Source organism: Phyllobates terribilis, unplaced genomic scaffold (genome assembly GCF_046119375.1).
Source record: "Phyllobates terribilis strain yellow unplaced genomic scaffold, ASM4611937v1 Scaffold_11__3_contigs__length_659146591, whole genome shotgun sequence".
In the NCBI taxonomy this organism is placed as follows: domain Eukaryota; kingdom Metazoa; phylum Chordata; class Amphibia; order Anura; family Dendrobatidae; genus Phyllobates; species Phyllobates terribilis.
This window is the reverse complement of record NW_027362771.1, coordinates 414203573-414226505: the sequence shown is the minus strand read 5'-3', so window position 1 is coordinate 414226505 and position 22933 is coordinate 414203573. Positions and strand designations below refer to the sequence as shown.

At 45.9% G+C, this 22933-nt stretch overlaps 2 protein-coding genes across 2 annotated transcripts in view; one reads left to right on the top strand and one right to left on the bottom strand.

Annotated features, from left to right (window-relative positions):
• Window positions 1–1429: 1429 nt before the first annotated feature.
• BLOC1S6 (biogenesis of lysosomal organelles complex 1 subunit 6) lies at window positions 1430–21507 on the bottom strand. The gene is made up of 5 exons (XM_073653094.1): window positions 21087–21507; window positions 15199–15343; window positions 11835–11922; window positions 3211–3297; window positions 1430–2335 (listed from the first exon to the last, which is right to left on the bottom strand). Exons 1-5 carry the CDS (start codon window positions 21157–21159, stop codon window positions 2216–2218), a joined length of 513 nt encoding a protein of 170 aa, XP_073509195.1. The 5' UTR covers window positions 21160–21507; the 3' UTR covers window positions 1430–2215.
• The window catches only part of SLC30A4 (solute carrier family 30 member 4), a 34017-nt gene continuing 32281 nt past the window's right edge, over window positions 21198–22933 (top strand). Inside the window, exon 1 of the mRNA XM_073653092.1 lies at window positions 21198–22066. Within this exon, the coding sequence (XP_073509193.1) occupies window positions 21712–22066 (355 nt within the window). The 5' untranslated portion in view covers window positions 21198–21711. The remainder of the gene's footprint in view (window positions 22067–22933) is intronic.

Genomic DNA, 22933 nt, shown 5'->3' with positions numbered 1-22933 from the left:
CCTGTCCGACTAGGGACAGGAAAAACACTGGCGATGGAGGGTGGGGAGGGGCCTTTTAACCTCTCGTGTGTTCCTGCCCCTAGTCGGACATGAAGGACTACCTCCTGGTGTGCCCTCAGGAGGGACGTCCTGGAAAATAATAATAATAAAATTGGAGTTCTTTCCATTACTTTAGGATTATACTTAAATACTAGTATATAATATATATTGGTGTAAGTACAATGTGCAAGTGCACATTCACACCCCCTGACAAAGGCTTGTGCAAAAACGCGCGTTGGGACTGGCACCATTCCTGCTGGACACATTTTTATTTGAGTCCAAATGGTACAGAAATATGGCTGTAAGGCTATGTGCACACGATGCGTATTTCATGCGTATTTTGTGCGGAAAATTCCGCAGCGTAAACGCATGAATTACGCATGTTAGCCTTCTGCCAAGGTCCCCTATGGCATTCCGCAATTGTAATGCCCACGCTGCGGAATTTTCCGCAGCGTTTTGTTGTGCGGAAAATTCCGCAGCATGTCAATTCTTTGTGCGTTTACGCATGCGGAATTGCCATCTACAATGCAGTAGAAAACGCAAGGCAATTCCGCATGTGCAAAACGCGCGAATTACGCGCGAAAAACGCATGCCAAATTCCGCATGCGTTTTCATGGAAAAAGGACATGCGGAAATGAAGCGGAAATTTCCGCTTCAAATACGCATCGTGTGCACTTAGCCTAAAACTTCAGATTACGATTTTATTTATCTTATTTTTAATAATGAATGAAGGGCAAATTAGCATGTGAAATGGTCAGAATAGCCAACATACCAGATCCCCATCTGACAGTAGATGTGCAAGAAAAACTATTAGTTCTCCCTCATACAGAGGTTTTCTCTCAGTATCAGTGGATCGGACACATCAGTTCATTAACCGCTTATGTTTTCCCAAATGTCAGCCAGGATGTGTGTGTGAGCAATGAGACGAGTTCTGGGGCACATAATATTAGTTCATGCTCTTTGTCTTACACAATCATATAAAATACAGAGCAGCTAGTTGGAATCCAGGGATAACTAACATTTTACTATCACATTTACAGGGCTTGTCCAGTAACAACACATTGATGACTTATCACCAGGATAGGTAATCACTATCAGCTAGGTGGGGTCTGACTCCTGGCATCCACCACAGTTGTTATAAGATCCGGCAGATTCTGGATGGAACAAAGCAGCAAAGTGCAGCTCTATGTAATGCACAGCGGCCACTGCCAGAACAAATACCCGATATGTGGTGATGCCGGATCTCATAGTAATTACTTATCCTACAATAACAGGTCATCAATATGGTGTAACCAGCAAATCACTTTAAGAAATTGGAAAAACCTACAATTCTGTATTTCACATAAACCTTTGTAAACATACAGAAGAAATGTTGGTATACACAGAAGGATATTGTTACTATGAAGCAACATTTATTTTAGGCTTAATATTCAGACAGTAAAATAGATTGTTCTCTATTCACCGTGCAGATACAGTCAGAATACGCCAAGTAGTAAATCTGTAGGGAAAGTGTGCCACCTAGTGTTCAGTAGGAGCAACGCGTGTCCCAGTAACCACCACAATGACCTTCTTCTGGGTGTTTGGGCAGTGTATTGGGCACAGATCATATGTGAAGCTACATTTGTGATCTTGATATCACCAGAAATTGTAATTGCCTGGAGGCTTGAACTTGGTTGAATAAATAATATGTAAAGCATGTTTTTTTCCGTGGGACATTTTCATTCCTTTATGTGACTGTGCTCTATGTACTGCAACATGATTTCACCTTGGTATAAAATTGCAAGTGACAAGGTGATAAGCAGATATCTGAAGTCTAGGGTCAGAAAAGACATGAGCGCTGTCACATGCAGACAGTCTCGTAGAACTTGTACCTTGTGGAAAATTATATTCTGAAGAACATGCGACTGCAAAAATTGGCTTTTCTTAAACAGCTTTATACAGTATACAGATTGTAGTCCTGAGATAGAGGACATTCTACCTGGCCTCTATGCCGTGCAGCCTAGGTAAGCAAGGGAGAAATGACAAGGTAAAAGAAACCAGAAGAAAACAAAAAAAAAGTCTAAAATCTTCTATTTTTCGGGTCTGTAAATGCAATATAGCATAATAGAAGCTGAGTCGGTGGAGTCTCCTGAAGTTGAGGAGATGTGGATGAACTCACTGAAGCCTGTCCTATATATTATGTCCTTTTGGCCGGTTTAGCAGTTAACTGTTTCTCTCTTTCCAGTTCCCGTTCTCTTTGTTGTTCTTGTTTTAGGTTTTCCTCCTGCTTTTTCTGCTGGAGCTTCAGAGCTCGCTTCTGTAATAAAGTATGATCATCATCAGTATCACGACCCTGAAAATGGTGTCTGAGCTGCAGGCAGGATGTCAGAGCAGGAGGAGCTGATCACACTTGGATACATGTTTGTGGGAAAAGCTTTAGTAAACCTTTCATTTCCTGAAATCATTGGTGTTTGTATAGATGAGTCCAGTGGGCGGTCCTATTCAGTGATTGACAGTCTTCCCTGTGTGACTGTGTATGCCGAGATAGCTGTCAATCACGGAGTAGGATAGGCCCGCCCACTGGACTCATATTCCTACAGACTCCAGAGATTTCAATTAATAAATTACGTTATACTGAACCTTTTCCAATAAACCAATGTATCATTCTGCTTAGCTCCTCTTTCTCTATACCATGCTGTCCACAGATCGGATGGCATGTACAACGTGACAAGATCCCTATGAGGTGCTTGTGTCATGACCACAACCCCTTTCCATACGCTCTATATAGGAGACCTTTATGAGTCGAAGTGAGAATCCAATCTGTATGATGAGCTCCGGCACTGGCGGACTTCAGCCGTCTATGTATCTGATAGGCCACTAAGTAATATTATATTTCCCAAGCAGATAACTGCAGTGGAAATATTTGCCGGCTTGCAGCTTCCCTAAATTCAGTTCACCTGAGACAATAAAAAGTGATATCTGCGGTGAGATAACCCCTATAAAGGTGGTCCCAAAATAATTCCCATTACAAAACAATTAGGAATGTCTACAATTTCTTACTGGCATCAATTGCTCCAGGAATAAAGGGCAGACGCCTTGGTTCTTCTGCCAAGGACTTGTGTTCATGAAAACGCTAATGATTGATTTGGTTTTATAGATTTTATGAATGACATTCTACAATGTAAGACTTACTTTTAATTTGGAGGTCTTTTCATGGAGCAAAATCATTTCCTTCCTAATGTTCACCAACTTGTTTTGGTAATACTTTGCTTCTGAAAACTAAGCAAAATAAATAGGAAAACTAGACTTATTCAGGTAAGCACTGAGTAAATGGTAACACGGAAGGGGTTAAAGAGTAACCATCCTTTTCATTTGTATTTCATAAATCAATTGTACATGTGAAAATAAGAAACTTAATATATCTTATCAGAGAAATCTGCTTCCATCTCCTCCTGGACTGATCTTTCAATTAATGGGTACATTTTGTATTCAGTGAATAGAAGTTCTCAATTCACTGAAAAAAGGACAAAAATTAATAAGAGATTTCACAGAAAAAAAAGCAGCCATACTTCCAATACGACGTCCGGACACAAATGCACAACAGGATGCAGCAGAACCCCATGATAAAGACGAGGGCAGCACAGGTGCCAAATACTAATAGAAAAACCACTTACTAACCCAGCAGACATCTGCGGGGCTGCTGCTTAGTATTCAGAATACACACAGGCCTACATAGGGGCCATTCACAACATTACGTGAGATGCACCTCTGTCCGTATAACAACATATTACCAACACCCCCTACTATTACATCAGGCGGGCTGCCAATACCATATGTGCACCCACAGGCCAGACACCCCACATTTCCCAGCCACTATGGAGGGTCTGGCCTGCACCCTGCAAAAAACATGCAAAACAGATGTATGTAATGCATGAGGTATTAGTCGATATTTTGGGCAAAATACACAAGCTAGCAATCCACGTCAAGGGTCCTCATTATCTTGCGAGTCGCTATACTAAGTACAGATTTTCCCATTACTGAGATAGATGACAGTTGGTGCTCATAAAGTTGTATGCAGAAAGAAGGAGGAGGAGTAAGAAGCACAGACATTCTGTTACACGTTCTCCTGGTACAATACTTACAGTTCTCCATTAAACCGTATGAGCACCGGCTGTCATCTCTTATTTCAGTAATGGGAGATCTGTATTCACATGTCCAAAGCAAACACAGGAGAAATACAGCCTGGGCTTTCATTATTCCTGCAGGCAAGTGCTGTAGAATACTACATATCTGACACTGAATTTAGAAAGATTAACGACTTCATACACTGGCTTGCAAAAGTATTCACCTCCTTAACTTTTTACCTATTTTGTTACATTACAACCGGTGTTTAAATATTTTTGTAATCCGATTTGTGTGTGATGCATCAGCACTAAATAGTCTAAGTTAGTGAAATGAGAAAAATATTTAATGCCATAAATTTAATTTTTGCCTATAACTAAAAATTGCCATGTGCATATGTATTCACCCCTTTTGCTATGAAACCCCTAAAAATTTCTGGTGAAAGCAATTACCTTCATAAGTCACAGAAAGGAAGTCCACCTGTGTGCAATTTAAGTGTCATATGGTCTGTCAGTATATTCAGACCTTTTCTGAAAGGTCACAGAGGCTGCAACACCATTAAGCAAAATGCACCACTAACCAAACAACACCATGAAGACCAAGGAGATCTCCAAACAAGTCAGGGACAAAGTTGTTGAGAACTACAAGTCAGGGTTAGGTTATAAAAAAAATATTCCAATCTCTGATCACCATTAAATCCATTATCAAATGGAAAGACCACAACAAACCTGTCAAGAGAGGGCCGCCCATCAAAACTCTCAGCCTGGGAAAGGAGGGCATTAATCAGAGAGGAAGCACAGAGACCAAATGTAACCCTGAAGGAGCTGCAGAGTTCCCAAGCAGAGTTTGGAGTATCTGTCCATATGACCACAATAAGCCATACACTCCTTTACTTACACACAAAAATTGTAACGCTCATTTTGAGTTTGTTAAAAGACATGTGGGAGACTCCCCAAATATATGGAGGAAGGTGCTGTGGTTAGAGGACACCAAAATTTAACTTTTTGGCCACCAAGGTAAACGCTATATCTGGTACCAAACCAACACAGCTAATCTTCTCAAGAACACCATCCCAACAGTAAAACATGGTGGTGGCAGCATCATGCTGTGGGGATGTTTTTCAGCAGTAGGGACAGGGAAAATGATCCAAGTTGAAGGAAAGATGGATGGTGAGAAATACAGGGATATTCTTGAACAAAACCTGTTTCAGTTTATCAGTGATTTCAGATTGGGATGGAGGTTCACCTCCAACAAGACAATGACCCAAAGCAACATTCGAGTGGTGTAAGGGGATGTCACGGGTGTGTTGCCACGAAGATCGTCACGAGTACACAGCCTGACTTCTCGCAGCTGACTTGTTGGTGCTTTGTGTTTTCTCGGCAGTGTAGGAGTTAATTCTCTCTCTCTCTGGGCTAGCTGAGGTCCAGCCTCGCCCAGCTGCAATCAATGCTTCTTTAGTGAGACTCCTTTATATTCCTGCAGGTCTGTTTGGGAGGTGTCGGTGAAAGCTTTTCATTCTGACTTACAGAGCGGATCGTGGTGTTTGGAGTTGCTGAGATAAGTGCATTTGGAAGTGTTTTTTCCCTTTCCTCGCTTTATCATTTATCTCCTTTCCCGTTGGTGTTCCCTCTGTTGTAGTTGTGTAGAAGTTGTATGCAAGGTGGTTTTGGTTTTTCCCTTGTACTGTCTCGTTCGTCTAAATACTGTGTGTGGGCATATTATTTCTGGTTCCCTATTGTTGTGATCGGGGTCCTTCTCAGGACTAGATTACTTAGGTGCAGGGATCCTCAGGAGGTAGGGGTTACGCTGGCGGCCTGGACCTCTGTACCTTTAACAGTACCTCCAGGTTGAGGGGTTAGTCAGGTTCCCAGCTTAGGGTCAGCTTAGGCCCCCTACCTCCAGTATTCTGTGACAGTGTGACATTTTCACCGACCATCTTAGTTTTCTCCAGCTACCATGGATCCAGTAGCCGGTCTAGCTCGGCAGTTGCAGAGTTTGTCCATGGGGCTGGCGGACGTTAAGTCCAAGGTTTTGCATCCTCCGGAGCAAGCCGGACCAGAACCTAAAGTAGCTCTCCCTGACAGGTTCACTGGGGGGCGGGACAAGTTTTTTGTTTTCCGGGAGGCATGCAAATTGTACTTTCGGCTGCGGCCTCGGTCATCGGGCAGTGAAGAACAAAGGGTGGGAATTGTCATCTCGCTCCTACAAGGGGACTCTCAATCTTGGGCGTTCTCTCTTCCCCCAAGCTCCCCGGTTCTCCAGTCAGTGGATAGGTTTTTCGCTGCTCTGGGACTCGTATATGATGACCCAGATCGGATCTCCCTTGCTGAGTCTAAGTTACGTAGGATTCAGCAGGGAGATCGTCCGGCGGAGGAATTCTGTTCGGAGTTCCGTAGGTGGGCCACGGACACCCAGTGGAATGACCCGGCTCTTAGGAGCCAGTTTTGTCATGGTTTATCCGACAAATTACAGGATGTGTTGGCACAGTATGACTCTCCCGCGTCACTGGAAGCCGCTATGGCCCTTGCTATTCGTGTTGACAGACGGCTTCGGGAGAGGTGCGGGATAACTCTACCCCCTGTAATGTCTCCACCTCCTACAAGGTCCCCTCATATGGTGGTTCCCCTGGTCAGTCCGGAGGAGCCTATGCAATTAGGAGGGACATCATTTCGGGGAAGGGGACCGGTGGTGCGCCATAAGACAGGAAGGTGTTTCCTCTGCGGGAAAAAGGGACATTTTATTGGGGGGTGTCCATCCCGTCCCTTGCAGAGTAAAGAGTCGTCGAAAAAACTGTTGATCCCAGGTTGTGTGGTGGACGGCAATCTGGGAGTAGGTATTTCGTCCCTAGGTTCGTCTCAGTTTCTCGTACCGGCGGAGGTGGTGGTGGGTACGAGAACTGAGAGGATATCTGTTCTTCTGGATAGTGGGGCCGGGGCTAATCTGGTTGATGCTCGGTTTGCCCGGGTTCAAGGTATGCGATTGAGTGAGTTGGCTAAACCCATCCCCATATTCTCGATCGATGCCAGGCCTCTCGGTCAGGGAAGTTTTTTGCAAGCTGTGCATGGTGTAAAACTTCAAGTGGGGGCAATACATAAAGAACTGTTGTCTTGCTACGTGTTGGAGGGTCTTCCCACTCCTATAGTGTTGGGCCTTCCTTGGTTAGCTAAGCATAACCCGGTTATTAATTGGCAAACCAGAGAGATAAGCCAATGGAGTAAATTCTGTAATAAAAACTGCATGAACACGGTCATCGGTGCGGTTACTCCTTGGGTCTTACCTCCATTTCTGGCGGACTTTGAGGATGTATTCTCAGAGAATGGGTGTCAGGAACTACCTCCTCATCGCGAGTATGACTGTTCTGTAAAACTGCTCCCTGAGGCCAAGTTACCTAAAGCTAGGTTGTATAACCTTTCTGGTCCTGAGAGGCAGGCCATGAAGGATTATATTTCTGAAAGTCTGGCTAAGGGGCATATTAGACCTTCATCTTCACCGGTGGCCGCGGGGTTCTTCTTTGTTAAGAAGAAAGATGGAGGCCTACGCCCTTGCCTGGATTTCCGTGAACTTAATCGGATTACGGTCCGAGATCCGTATCCGCTCCCACTTATTCCCGATCTCTTTAATCAGATCGTGGGCGCCAAATGGTTCTCTAAGTTGGATCTCAGGGGGGCGTACAATCTGATTAGGATGAAGGAGGGGGATGAGTGGAAGACGGCTTTTAACACTCCGGAGGGGCATTATGAGAACCTTGTCATGCCATTCGGTCTGACTAATGCCCCGGCGGTGTTTCAACACTTTGTTAATGATATTTTTCGCCACCTGGTGGGACAGTTTGTTGTCATATATCTGGATGATATCTTAATTTACTCGCCGGATCTGGTGTCTCATCAGGAGCACGTTAGACAGGTGTTACAGATCTTGCGGGATAATAAACTGTATGCCAAGTGGGAAAAGTGTGTGTTCGCTGTACAGGAACTCCAGTTTTTAGGCTTCCTGGTTTCAGCGTCCGGTTTTCGTATGGACCCTGGGAAAGTGCGGGCAGTTCTTGAGTGGGATCGGCCGGAGAATCTTAAGGCACTACAACGTTTCCTGGGGTTTGCTAATTATTACCGGAAGTTCATTCGTAATTTCTCGTCCATGGTTAAGCCTCTCACAGACATGACTAAAAAGGGGACGGATTTTTCTAGGTGGTCTGACAAGGCTTGTCAAGCATTCTCCTCCTTGAAAAAATGTTTTGCCTCGGCACCCATACTCATTCAACCTGATGCGTCTCAGCCATTCTTTGTAGAGGTAGACGCTTCCGAGGTAGGGGTGGGAGCAGTATTGTCACAGGGTTCGTCCCCTGGTAAGTGGCATCCATGCGCCTTTTTCTCTAAAAAGTTGTCGTCCGCTGAGAGGAATTACGATGTCGGCAATAGGGAACTCTTGGCCATTAAGTTAGCTTTTGAGGAGTGGCGCCATTTTTTGGAGGGGGCAGTTCATCCGGTCACCGTCATCACCGATCACAAGAACCTGCTATATCTGGAGTCCGCTAAACGTCTGAATCCCAGACAAGCTAGGTGGTCATTGTTTTTTACCAGGTTTAATTTCGTCGTTACATATCGTCCTGGGTCTAAAAATGTAAAGGCGGATGCCTTATCTCGCAGTTTCCCTGGGGCCGGGAATACGGACGACCCGATTCCTATTCTTCAGGAGGGGGTGGTGGTTTCGACAGTATGCTCTGAGCTGGAGGAGGAGATATTGGAGGCTCAGGGGGACGCCCCTGTTGGACCTTCGGGGAGACTGTTCGTTCCAGATCAGTTGCGACAAAAGGTGATCGAGGCACACCATAACTCAGTTTTTGCAGGACACCCGGGGAGTAAAGCAACTGTGGATCTCCTCTCGCGTCGGTTTTGGTGGCCTAACTTACATAAAGAGGTGGTAACTTTTGTCGCGTCCTGTGGGGTTTGTGCGCGCTCTAAGACCTCACATACCCGTCCGTCTGGGGCCCTCTTACCTTTGAAGATCCCGGAGCGTCCTTGGACTCATCTGTCTATGGACTTTATTACGGACCTCCCTCCGTCTTCGGGTAAAACGGTCATACTCGTTGTAGTGGACAGGTTCAGCAAGATGGCACATTTTATCGCTCTTCCGGCTCTTCCTAATGCTAAAACTCTTGCGCAGGTATTCATTGGGGAGATTGTGAGGCTTCACGGGGTACCCTCCGAGGTGGTGTCTGATCGGGGGTCTCAGTTTGTGTCCAAGTTCTGGAAGGCGTTTTGTGCTCGGCGGGGGATGCATTTGTCATTCTCGTCGGCTTTTCATCCTCAGTCCAATGGTCAGACGGAACGTATGAACCAGAGCTTGGAGACATATCTTCGGTGTTTTGTGTCAGAGAACCAGGAGGACTGGGCTTCTTTCCTACCTCTGGCAGAGTTTGCTCTCAATAATAGGCGGAGCGAGTCCACTGGTAAGTCCCCGTTTTTTGGGGCATATGGTTTTCACCCCCAGTTTTGTACTTTCAGTAGGGGGGGCTCTTCGGGGGTTCCGGAGGAGGAACGATTTTCCTCATCTCTCGCTTCAGTATGGAGAGGGGTGCTGAAGAATCTGAATACTATGGGGAACCGATACAAACGTATGGCTGATAGGAGGAGAGTGTCTGGTCCGGACCTAAGTGTGAACGATCAGGTATGGTTGTCTACCAGGAATATTAAACTTAAGGTTCCCTCCTGGAAACTGGGTCCCAGGTTCATCGGGCCGTACAGAATCAGTTCTGTTATTAATCCGGTGGCATTCCGTCTTGACCTCCCCCCTACGTTTAAAATTCACAACGTGTTTCACAGATCATTGCTTAAGAGGTATGTGGCGCCGGTGGTACCGTCACCTTTACCTCCCCCTCCTGTGGTTGTCAATGGTAACTTGGAGTTCCAGGTATCGAGGGTCATTGATTCACGCTTTAATCGCCGGTCCCTTCAGTACTTGGTTCATTGGAAGGGGTATGGTCCTGAGGAGAGGATGTGGGTTCCTGCGTCGGATATTAACGCAGACCGATTAGTTCGGGCCTTCCACTCGACTCACCCGGATAAACCTGGCCCTGAGGGTCCGGAGGCCCCTCGTAGAAGGAGGGGTACTGTCACGGGTGTGTTGCCACGAAGATCGTCACGAGTACACAGCCTGACTTCTCGCAGCTGACTTGTTGGTGCTTTGTGTTTTCTCGGCAGTGTAGGAGTTAATTCTCTCTCTCTCTGGGCTAGCTGAGGTCCAGCCTCGCCCAGCTGCAATCAATGCTTCTTTAGTGAGACTCCTTTATATTCCTGCAGGTCTGTTTGGGAGGTGTCGGTGAAAGCTTTTCATTCTGACTTACAGAGCGGATCGTGGTGTTTGGAGTTGCTGAGATAAGTGCATTTGGAAGTGTTTTTTCCCTTTCCTCGCTTTATCATTTATCTCCTTTCCCGTTGGTGTTCCCTCTGTTGTAGTTGTGTAGAAGTTGTATGCAAGGTGGTTTTGGTTTTTCCCTTGTACTGTCTCGTTCGTCTAAATACTGTGTGTGGGCATATTATTTCTGGTTCCCTATTGTTGTGATCGGGGTCCTTCTCAGGACTAGATTACTTAGGTGCAGGGATCCTCAGGAGGTAGGGGTTACGCTGGCGGCCTGGACCTCTGTACCTTTAACAGTACCTCCAGGTTGAGGGGTTAGTCAGGTTCCCAGCTTAGGGTCAGCTTAGGCCCCCTACCTCCAGTATTCTGTGACAGTGTGACAGGGGAAAACTGAAATTTTATTTGGAGTGGCCTAGTCAAAGCCCAGACCTTAATCCAACTGAGAATCTGTGGTCAGACTTGAAGGTTGCTGTTCATCAGAGGAAACCATCTAACTTGAAGGAGTTGAAACAGTTTTTTCTTGAGGAATGGGCAAAAATGGTAAGCAATTGCTGCAAAAAGAGGCTCTACAAAGTAGATTAGTTATTTTGTCCTATTTGTTGTTTGCTTCACAATAAAAAGAATAGCAAATGTTCAGTTGTAGGAATGTTCTATACATGAACTAATGCAAAACCTCAAAAAAACAGTGAAATTTCAGGTTGTGAGGTAGCAAAACATGAAAAATTGCAAAAGAGGTGAATAGTTTTGAAAGCCACTGTAGTTAGAGCGCTCTGACCAATGACATCTTGGGAGCTCTCCGTTAAGCACACCACGGTGGTATTCAGCAGGTTATCGCTGGAAATTTAAGATTCCTTTATCTACTATGATCTTATTGGCCAAATACCACAGGCAGCAGCTCACCCAATGGTGTCTGTTTGTTGCAAGACCCAAACGATTCCAGATGACTCTTCTGTTTCCAGAACTTAGACATGTCGATATTCAGGATTTTTTCACATCAGATATTTTACTAATTTTCAAGGGGATCTACTTATTACCCATGTGAGACTAACTGCATTAAAAAAAATCTTTAGGTCCTGTTCACACTACTATCAAGGCTGTTCATATTGGTGCTATGACCTCTATAACAGATCTACCATGTATTCCACAGGTTTCCATCTTGGGTTCTGTGGTTTTGATGGCCATATAATCGCTACTACCTTTGAAAACAAAATGAAATGGAAAAAAAACCTTAATGTGGACTAACTGTTTTTTAAGTTCAGAAGAAAACCTCTGTCGAGGGTATTGCTGAACCGTGTCTCACAAAGTATCTACGTTCCCATATGCACTTTGATGAAACTTACCAGAGCGTTGATATCAAGAATTGAATTACATTCTCTAAATTTGGAAATTTCTTGGTCTAGGGTGTCTAACAAAACCACTTGATTTTGCCTGAAACAAAATACATAAATCATTGTTAAATATTAAAATTATGGAATATTGCAAGATTTAGAGCCATTTCTAAACTTTATATAAGGTTTGGTTTCAGTGATGTCAAGTTAATTAAAGGTGTTGTCCAGCGATGTTGAGTTATCCATGGAATAGGTGATAAATCACGTGTGGGTGTGGGTGTGCGTGCGTGCGTTTTTCAACTTCTGGGACCTGCACCGATCAGCAGAATTTTATCTCGAAGGGAAACATTTTATCTCAGTTACAAAAAGGAGTGACAGGTTGGATACCCAATAATTCTCTATGGGGCAGCCATAACAAGCCTAGTGCAGCGCTCGGCAGCCCCATAGGAAATGAATGTAGCAGCAGTTGCATATGCGAACTGCCGCTCCATCTTAACAGCGTTAAAATTGCCCGGTTCTGCCGATCAGTGCGGGTCTCAGCAGATGGACTCCACCGATCAATACGTTATCATTTATCCTGTGGATAGGTGACTACTTGTTTTCAGCAGACAATCCATTTAATAATCCATCTCCAACGGTGGACACCTAAATTTATGGCAGGAATAAGCCCATAGCCTATCTGATAGCTACAAGCGGCCAAAAACGTCTGCTGGCAGCCAATGTGCAGAAATTCTTCTACCCGCTTCTTATTTGTGCAATTTGTGAAAAAGTTGCATACAACAATGAACATCTCGCTTAGGGCTTGTGCACACGACTAAATATCTCAGATGGGTGCTATCTGTGGTTTTCACGGATAGCATTCGTACCCATTATATTCTATGGGGCTGTGCACATGTCCAAGTTTCTCCTCCGGACTGCGTGGTCCAAGGAAAAAAATCGTGACATATCAGATCAAATTTGGCAATGCAGGTCTATGGGTCCGTGAAAAACATCGGATCACATACAGATGACATACGAGTGTGGACTGATAGAATGAAAAATTGGAATAATAGAACAATTTTTCTCGGATGTGGAGAAATCGGTCATGTGAACCTACCCTTGTAAGTAAGCTCATGCTGCCGAGTGACTTCTCCATTAGTGGTTAGCAGCAGAAGTCCTAGGTAGGCTTATGGCAATCTGCATTATTGGGCTGCAGACTGCTACAGTCAAAACTGAACTAGTCTATAGTTCTTCCCCCCTAAAGGTATGTGCGCACATTGAGTATTTGATTGCAACGTTTCTGCATCTCTTGGCAGCAAAAAGGTTGTGGAAAAAAACGAACGTTTTGCATGCATTTTGGTACAGCAATGAATGCTATTTGGAGCTAAATAAAGATATTTGAAAAAAGAAACGTGGGACATTGCTTTAACCCTTGGATTACCGTCGGACCTGGGGTGAGTATATTGGGTTAATTTAAATGATTAAAGAATATGTCTGTTTTATTTCAAGTGTTTTATTCTTGGTGTGTGTGTTTATTTAACAGTTTACTTACAGGTTTAGTAATGAGGGTGTTTGGCTGACACCTCTTCATTACTAAACCTAGGGCTTGGTGTCAGCAACAGCTGCTGAAACCAACCCCTAATCCCTTTCAAATAAGAAGTGCCATTTCTGGGACAGCTGAGGGCTGGTATTTTTAGCCTAGGAAGGGGCCATTATGTTCCCTGGCTATTATGAACAGCTGTTTGGTTAGCCTTTACTGGCTAGACTACAGGGGCGCCCCAGGAAAAAATTAACGTAGGGTCCCCCTATAACATCTAACCAGCAAAGGCTATGCAGACACCTGCGGGCTGATATTAATAGCCAGAGAAAGGGCCATGAATACTGGCCCCCTCCGAGGCTAATAACATCAGCTCTCAGCTGCCAAAGAAATGGCGCATCAATAAGATGCGCCATATCTGGCGCTTAGTCTTTGCTCTTCCCACTTGCCCTGGTACGGTGGCAAGGGGAGTAATAGGGTTGAAGTTCATGTCAGCCTTGTATTGGCACCTGACATGAAGCCCAGGGGTTAGTAATGGAGAGGTGTCTAAGACACCCCCATTACTAACCTCATAGTAAAAGTTTGTAAATAAAGACACAGAATGTAAAAAATCTTTTATAATAAATAAAAGCCAATACCGTTTTACTCATTTATTTGAAAATAAAAAACACAGTTATACTCACCTAACCCCTAATCCCCAAAGCCCTTTACACCTGTAAAAAAAGAAAAAACAACCATATCCCTCACCTGTCCAACATGATGAAATAATCCCTAATGTCCCACAGCGACCTGATGTGACTGCTCTACATGACAGCAGGCTACCCACTGACACAGGCAGCATGTAGAGCTGAGCTGCTGTGAGAGAGGTCACAGGAGTTCATCAGCTCATGAACTCCTGTGACCTCACTCACATCACCGACCCTGTGTGAAACTTTTCTCATGCAGCAGCGGTGCCGTAAATGAGATCACCGGAGCTCATTAGCTGATGAACTCCTGTGACCTCTCTCATGGCAGCACAGCACTATACATTGCGGGAGCGATTACGCTCATGTCAGTGTGTAGCTGGCTGACGGGTAGAACAGTCACATCTGCTGATGTGACTGTTCTACAAGTGAGATCGTCGTGGGACAGTATGGAGTACAGCAGATAGGCGAGATATATGGTGGTTTATTATTTTTGATTTTTTACAGGTGACATGGACATCGGGGATTAGGTGTAAGGTCAGTATAAATTTGCTTTCTTATTTATTTTTTTTTTACAGGGGACAAGGGCTTCAGGGTTTAAGAGTTAGGTGCGTATAATGTGTTTTTTTTATTTCAATATTTAAACTTTTTTTTTCATTGTTTTGAGCACAGGCACCGGCTGATGATAACTCTCATCAGCGGCGCCTGCTCTCGCTATAATCAGGGACAGCAACCGTAGGCTGATGGGAGGAGTAGTCTCATCAGCTGATGCCTGTGACTCACGGTCAATTCTTTGTGTTTTGCTGCGTTTTTGACCCAGTAACTTCAACTGAGGCAGTCAAATATGCAGCAAAAATCTGCAGCAAAAATCTGCAGCAAATCCCCAAATATTTTTATATCGCCATTTTTACTGCAGATTTGACTGACTCAATTGAAGTCAATGGATGAAAAATGTGGCAAAAACGCACAAAGAATTGACATGCTGCAGATTTAAACGCACTGCAAATCCTGAAAGTAAAATTATTCATCATATGCACAGCACTTCAGGATTCTCATAGACTTTGCCGGCATACTGAATCCCTAGCGTGTTTGGCCAATTCTGTGCGGAAAAAACACCACAAAAACGTACAAAATGCACACAGCCTAAGACGACTACAGCAGACTCCTTCATACATACGTGAGTTCTTGTAATGCAAGCTTTGAGTTCTGAAGATTGGGCAAATAGTGGGAGATGAGCCCTTCACTTAGCTGGTCCACAGCGCCTGAGTCCAAAGAAGACAGATCGTCTGGTAATCCTTCATCAATAACTTCAGGACTTTCTCCTGCAGGAATTGAGAAAAGAGAACATCAGCAGCCATTATTCTGTGGTTCACACCACTCTGAAAGCAGACCATGTACTAATACTACAGATCAAATATCAAAACAGACTGACCATCACTTCCAAAACAGAAAACAGGTGTGTAAATGTGCTTACTAAGAATAGCCATCTCCATATACAACTAACAAAGTAGCACTCTGCAACGCTAAATATGCAAACATGAAATATATGAAATCTGAATTGCATTACTGCTCTAGAAAATAGAAATAATTGAGAAATCTTAGCTCATAAATTGGCCAATTCATGTGTACCTGGCAGCCACAGTAAGGCGCTTCTCGTTGCCGGGAACCTACCTAATGTGAATCCTCTCAGAGACTAAAGCCTGCATGTGTATGGGAAGGTACAGGTGCTTCTCACTAAATTAGAATATCATCAAAAAGTTAATTTATTTCAGTTCTTCAATGCAAAAAGTGAAACTCATATATTATATAGAGTCATTACAAACAGAGTGATCTATTTCAAGTGTTTATTTCTGTTAATGTTGATGATTATGGCTTACAGCCAATGAAGACACAAAAGTCATTATCTCAGTAAATTAATATAATTAACAAACACAACTACAAAGGCTTCCTAAGCGTTTAAAAAGGTCCCTTAGTCTGTTTCGGTAGGCTCCACAATCATGGGGAAGACTGCTGACTTGACAGATGTCCAGAAGGCAGTAATTGACACACTCCACAAGGAGGGTAAGCAACAAAAGGTCATTGCTAAAGAAGCTGGCTGTTCACAGAGGGCTGCATCCAAGCATATTAATGGAAAGTTGAGTGGAGAAAGTGTGGTAGAAAACAGTGCACAATCAACTGGGATAACCGCAGCCTTGAATGGATTGTTAAGAAATAGCCATTTAAACATTTGGGGGAGATTCACAAGGAATGGACTGCTTCTGGAGTCATTGCTTCAAGAGAAACCACACACAGACGAATGCAGGACATGGGCTACAAGTGTCACATTCCTTGTGCCAAGCCACTCATGACCAATAGACAACGCCAGAAAAGTCTTGCCTGGGCCAAGGAGAAAAAGACCTGGACTGTTGCTCAGTGGTCCAATGTGTTGTTTTCAGATGAAAGTAAATTTTGCATTTCATTTGGAAATCAAGGTCTCAGAGTCTGGAGGAAGAGTGGAGAGGCCACAATCCAAGCTGCTTGAGGTCTAGTGTGAAGTTTCCACAATCAGTGATGGTTTGGGGAGCCATGTCATCTGCTGGTGTAGGCCCACTGTGTTTTATCAAGACTAAAGTCAGCGCAGCCGTCTACCAGGAAATTTTAGAGGACTTCATGCTTCCCTCGGCCGACAAGCTTTTTGGAGATGGAAATGACATTCTCCAGCAGGACTTGGCTCCTGTCCACACTGCCAAAAGTACCAATACCTGGTTTAAAAACAACAGTATCTCTGTGCTTGATTGGCCAGCAAACTAGCCTGACCTTAAAGGCCCCGTCACACTAAGCGACGCTACAGCGATCCCGACAACGATACGACCTGTCAGGGACAACGATGCGGCGACCCGTAACGATCAGTATAACGATGCACGCCTATGTGTTTCTGTGTCGGAGTCGTCAACAAGGTCGTTGGTAAGGTGTCAAACACACCGATGCATGCTACCCAGCGGGACCTCAACGATCAAAGAAATGTCCAGACCATTCCAACACGACCAGCGATCTCACAGCAGGGGCCTGGTCGCTGCTAAGTGTCAAACGTAGCGAGATCGCTACTGAGGTCGCTGTTGCATCACAAAACTTGTGACTCAGTAGCGATCTCGCTTAGTGTGATGGGGCCTTTACCCCATAGAGAATCTATTATAGAGAATCTATGGGGTATTGTCAAGAGGAAGATGAGAGACACCAGACCCAACAATGCAGACGAGCTGAAGGCTGCTATCAAAGCAACCTGGGCTTCCATAACACCTCAGCGGTGCCACAGGCTGGTCGCCTCCATGCCATGCCGCATTGATGCAGTAACTGATGCAATAGGAGCCCCGACCAAGTATTGAGTGCATTACTGAACATACATTTCAGTAGGCCAACATTTCGGATTTTAAAAACATTTTTCAAGCTGTTATAAAGTATTCTAATTTACTGAGATAATGATTTTTGTGTTTTCATTGGATGTAAGCCATAATCATCAACATTAACAGAAATAAACACTTGAAATAGATCACTCTGTTTGTAATGAATCTATATATGAGCTTCACTTTTTGTATTGAAGAACTGAAATAAATTAACTTTTTGATGATATTCTAATTTAGTGAGAAGCACCTGTAAGATCCTGCTGTAATTAAAACTGCCTTAGGGGCGGAGTGTTCAGTGAGAAAGCCTAAGTTCTTGGCAACGAGAAACGCCTTACTGTGGCTGCTGGGTACACATGAATTTGCCAATTTATGCGCTAACATTTCTCAGTTATTCCTATTTTCTAGAGCAGTAATGCTATTCAAATTTCATATATTTCATGTTTGCATACTTAGCGATACAGAGTGCTACTTTGTTAATACTACAGATCAGACCCTACTAATAAATGGGAACAGTGCTCAGACATGTACTATTATTTCCTATTATGTACTACAAAAAGACTGATTTATAATGTGGAACGACACTGAACAGCAGTAAGAAAGGAGCACAAATCTAATCACTATTAGCAGAAATGAAGGAGAAGAAGCTTTTATTGGAGATTCCCATTTAGAACTTAATAAAAAACGATTTAAAGTGAAACTCTAATCAAAATAAACACATTAATTCCAAGATGCTCCATTATTGGCATTGACTAAACCAGAGCTTCTTGCCCCCTAGCTGTAGGTAAGTGCTGCTGGGGTGGCAGATGTCGGAGAAGGGATCATATGCTGCACAATCCTGTCTATGGCTACGGTGATATTTAGTAATAGAATTGCTTCATTTTACACTTATTTTAATGTTATAGTGAGTTTGGGATGCAAAAAAATAAAATAAAATTGAGAGATATCGGACTCAAAGGGTGGTTGTAAATGGCTTCACATCCAGCTGGATGAATGTCTCAAGTGGGGTACCACAGGGCTCCGTCCTGGGACCTGTATTGCTCAACATCTTTATCAATGATTTAGATGAAGGAATTGAGGGTAAACTGATTAAATTTGCTGATGATACAAAGCTAAGAGGGATAGCTAACACTAGAGAAGAGAGAGAGAGGATTCAAAAAGACCTAAATAAACTGGAGCAGTGGGCAGCAACCAACAGAATGGTTTTTAACATGGAAAAATGCAAAGTACTACATCTGGGCAATAAAAATGAAAAAAGCATATACAGAATGGGAGGAATAGAGCTAAGCAACAGTACATGTGAAAAAGACTTAGGTATACTAATAGATCATAGACTGAACATGAGTCAACAGTGTGATGCAGCAGCAAAAAAGGCAAATACAATTATGGGATGTATTAACAGAAGCATACAGTCTAGATCACGTGAAGTCATTATCGTACTTTACTCTTCTTTGGTCAGACCTCATCTGGAATACTGTGTACAGTTTTGGGCACCACATTTTAAAAAAGACATAGACAAACTGGAGCAAGTTCAGAGAAGAGCGACCAGAATGGTGACCGGTCTGCAAACCATGTCCTATGAGGAACGGTTGCAGGATTTGGGAATGTTTAGCTTGCAAAAAAGAAGACTGAGAGGAGACTTAATAGCTGTCTACAAATATGTCAAGGGCTGTCACATTGTAGAAGGATCATCTTTATTCTCATTTGCACAAGGAAAGACTAGAAGCAATGGGATGAAACTGAATGGGAGGAGACACAGATTAGATATTAGAAAAAACTTTTTGACAGTTAGAGTGATTAATGAGTGGAACAGGCTGCCACGAGAGGTGGTGAGTTCCCCTTCAATGGACGTCTTCAAACAGAGGCTGGACAGACATCTGTCTGAGATGATCTAGTGAATCCTGCTTTGAGCAGGGGGTTGGACCAGATGACCCAGGAGGTCCCTTCCAACTCTACCATTCTATGATTCTATGATATTACTGAAAGCATGGACCGCGACCACAGACATCACTTTGGTCTGTGTGTTGAGACCTCCGTAGAAAGTTTGCATAGCCCTTGGTGATATAGCAGTATCCAGAGAGCATCGGGAGACTGAGCGCCATCACTGCTGGTGCGGGACGGAGTATCATTTTTTTTTTATTATTTTACTTGAGGGACTACAGCATTTTATGAGTTTGTCCAAGTACTGGAAATCCTTTTAAATGAGATCGATCACCAAATTTTGCAATACACACTGCGAAAGTTATTAAATAGATCTCTTGGATCTGACGTGGCTGGTGTGCTTATGTAGGTGATAGTGGCCGGTGTACTTATGTTAGGGATATGTCAGAATGGCTGCATAATCCTTTCTGAAGGTTCAAACTCAATCACCGCCTATTAAACCTGAATTACAGCTCTCCAAATTAATACACTCTTGAGCCATTTCATTATGCAATATCCGGATTATACAACCATTCTGACATTGATTTTCATCAGGTCTAAAAACTACTTAATAATATAAACTTTGTTTCATGTGTGGACAGATCCGCTTTAATAGAATTCAGTTGTGCACTGATTCACTACTGCAGTGAAATGAATCATCCACTGTCACAAAAGGCCAATTGTGTGGGAAGACACAGCAGATAGTGTTTCATACACTGCCCTCCCATGTGACAGCGGTGCAGACAAGTCCTCTTCATTACAGTGTGCCAGCTCAGATGGCAGTGGGGGCGGTCCGATCACCTGGCAGAGGGAGGGGGGGGGGGGAGCGGTCCGATCACCTGGCAGAGGGAGGGGGGGGGGGAGCGGTCCGATCACCTGGCAGAGGGAGGGGGGGGGAGCGGTCCGATCACCTGGCAGAGGGAGGGGGGGGAGCGGTCCGATCACCTGGCAGAGGGAGGGGGGGGGGAGCGGTCCGATCACCTGGCAGAGGGAGGGGGGGGGGAGCGGTCCGATCACCTGGCAGAGGGGGGGGGGGGGAAGCGGTCCGATCACCTGGCAGAGGGGGGGGGGGTAGCGGTTCGATCACCTGGCAGAGGGAGGGGGGGAGCGGTTCGATCACCTGGCAGAGGGAGGGGGGGAGCGGTTCGATCACCTGGCAGGGGGGGGGGAGCGGTTCGATCACCTGGCAGAGGGAGGGGGGGGGAGCGGTCCGATCACCTGGCAGAGGGAGGGGGGGGGAAGCGGTCCGATCACCTGGCAGAGGGAGGGGGGGGGGAGCGGTCCGATCACCTGGCAGAGGGAGGGGGGGGGAGCGGTCCGATCACCTGGCAGAGGGAGGGGGGGGGAAGCGGTCCGATCACCTGGCAGAGGGAGGGGGGGGGGTAGCGGTTCGATCACCTGGCAGAGGGAGGGGGGGGGAGCGGTTCGATCACCTGGCAGAGGGAGGGGGGGGGAGCGGTTCGATCACCTGGCGGGGGGGGGGAGCGGTTCGATCACCTGGCAGAGGTTTCCAGAGCCTCTGCAAAACTATAACTCCCATTATGCCTTTACATTGTGTAGATGTCGGGGAATGATAGGGGTTATTATTTAGCAACATATTGGGAAGCTCTCCCCTGATGTATCTGGTGATAGACCCTCCTGTAGGGAGCGACCCCCAGCCTATATCCTGATGCCCGGAAAAAAACACAATGTGTCTGACCTGGGGATGCGGCCAGCGGTTCTTAGCCCAGCCATGCAGTGTGCACATGAGCCGACCCCACACACCTACCTGTCACATTGTGCCCCCGGGGGGCTGTGCTGCCCTCTAGCGCTTCATCGTTCCTCTTCCCTCCTTCCTCCATGAAGTCCAGCCCTTGCAGCCTCGGGGAGGACACATACAGCTGCTCAGCCTGCGACACGTGATTCCAGGACCCGGATATAGCGCGTTTACTTACTCCTAACGTTATTGTTCTTGTAAGACTGCTTTCAATACAGCTTGAAAGAAAAAAAACACTAAACCTGTGCCGCGAATCCACCAGTAGAGAGCTCTACTGCCGCATAGACTGTGAGAGAACCAGGCTGCCAGGCTCCGGCGGCACTACAAGTCTCAGACGACTACTCAGAGCCATCAGTCACTGGTACGCTGTGCGCGTCCCCGTCACGTGAGTCTGTTTCAAGCGTGTGCACGAGAAGGAAGGAAAATCCTCCAGCTGTGAGCGGTGCGCGTTCCCGCGAATCATGTGACCTAACAGGTTTATCAAATCATCTGACCGCCTCTTAGTAGGGCGGAGCTACCATGGGGTCATGTGACGGCTTGTTTGGAATAGAAACACGGAAGTAGCAGTGTCAGACAGGCACATCGGGGAGAGAGAGAGTACGGGTCTCCGCTGTGAGGGTGCTGGAGGCCGGCTGCCATGTGGCGGCCTCACGCCTGGTGGAGCGCTGTACGTGTCAAGCTCCGCAGAGGTGAGCAGCCCCCGTACCTGAGCGATGACGCCGGCTTCGACTACCCGGATGAGGTGGCGGCGGAGGACGAGCTCCCACGGTTCAATAAGCTGCGGGTCCTGGTGGCGGATGATGTCCCAGCGATAAATGGCGGACCTCCGACCCCGTCCTCGGATGACGACTCCCTGCTGGAAAGAGAGACCCGGGCAGAGCCGTGCGACAGCTGCCGCCAGCAGCGGGAGAGGACGGGGCAGCGCCTGGTGAAGAGGAGGCTGGGGCTGGCGGCCGTCCTCTACCTGCTCTTCATGGTGGCCGAGCTGATCGGTGAGTGCGGCAGGGTGACTACAACTCCCAGCATCCGTCTGTATGATTAGTGATGGAGCTGGGCTGGTACCATGGGGTGCTAATCAGGGGATCCATCACACTACAGGGGAAATGTGGTCCCCCCTATAGTCAGTGCGGTCCATCACACTATAGGGGAAATGCGGTGCCCCCCCCCTATAGTCAGTGCGGTCCATCACACTACAGGGGAAATGCGGTGCCCCCCTATAGTCATTGTGGTCCATCACACTACAGGGGAATTGCGGTGCCCCCCCTATAGTCAGTGCGGTCCATCACACTACAGGGGAATTGCGGTGCCCCCCCCTATAGTCAGTGCGGTCCATCACATTGCAGAGGAAATGCGGTGCCCCCTATAGTCAGTGCTGTCCATCACACTACAGGGGAAATGCGGTGCCCCCCTATAGTCATTGTGGTCCATCACACTACAGGGGAATTGCGGTGCCCCCCCTATAGTCAGTGCGGTCCATCACACTACAGGGGAATTGCGGTGCCCCCCCTATAGTCAGTGCGGTCCATCACACTACAGGGGAATTGCGGTGCCCCCCCTATAGTCAGTGCGGTCCATCACACTACAGGGGAATTGCGGTGCCCCCCTATAGTCAGTGCGGTCCATCACACTACAGGGGAATTGCGGTGCCCCCCCTATAGTCAGTGCGGTCCATCACACTACAGGGGAATTGCGGTGCCCCCCCTATAGTCAGTGCGGTCCATCACACTACAGGGGAATTGCGGTGCCCCCCCTATAGTCAGTGCGGTCCATCACACTACAGGGGAATTGCGGTGCCCCCACTATAGTCAGTGCGGTCCATCACACTACAGGGGAATTGCGGTGCCCCCCCTATAGTCAGT

Excerpts from the sequence above, each read along its gene's own strand:
- BLOC1S6 (XM_073653094.1), bottom strand. The coding sequence starts at position 21,159 with ATGGAGGAAGGAGGGAAGAGGAACGATGAAGCGCTAGAGGGCAGCACA. Across the intron at positions 11,923-15,198 it reads CTTGCATTACAAGAACTCAC|GCAAAATCAAGTGGTTTTGT; the intron begins GTATGTATGAAG and ends ATTTTGTTTCAG. Across the intron at positions 3,298-11,834 it reads TTCTTGATATCAACGCTCTG|TTTTCAGAAGCAAAGTATTA; the intron begins GTAAGTTTCATC and ends TATTTTGCTTAG.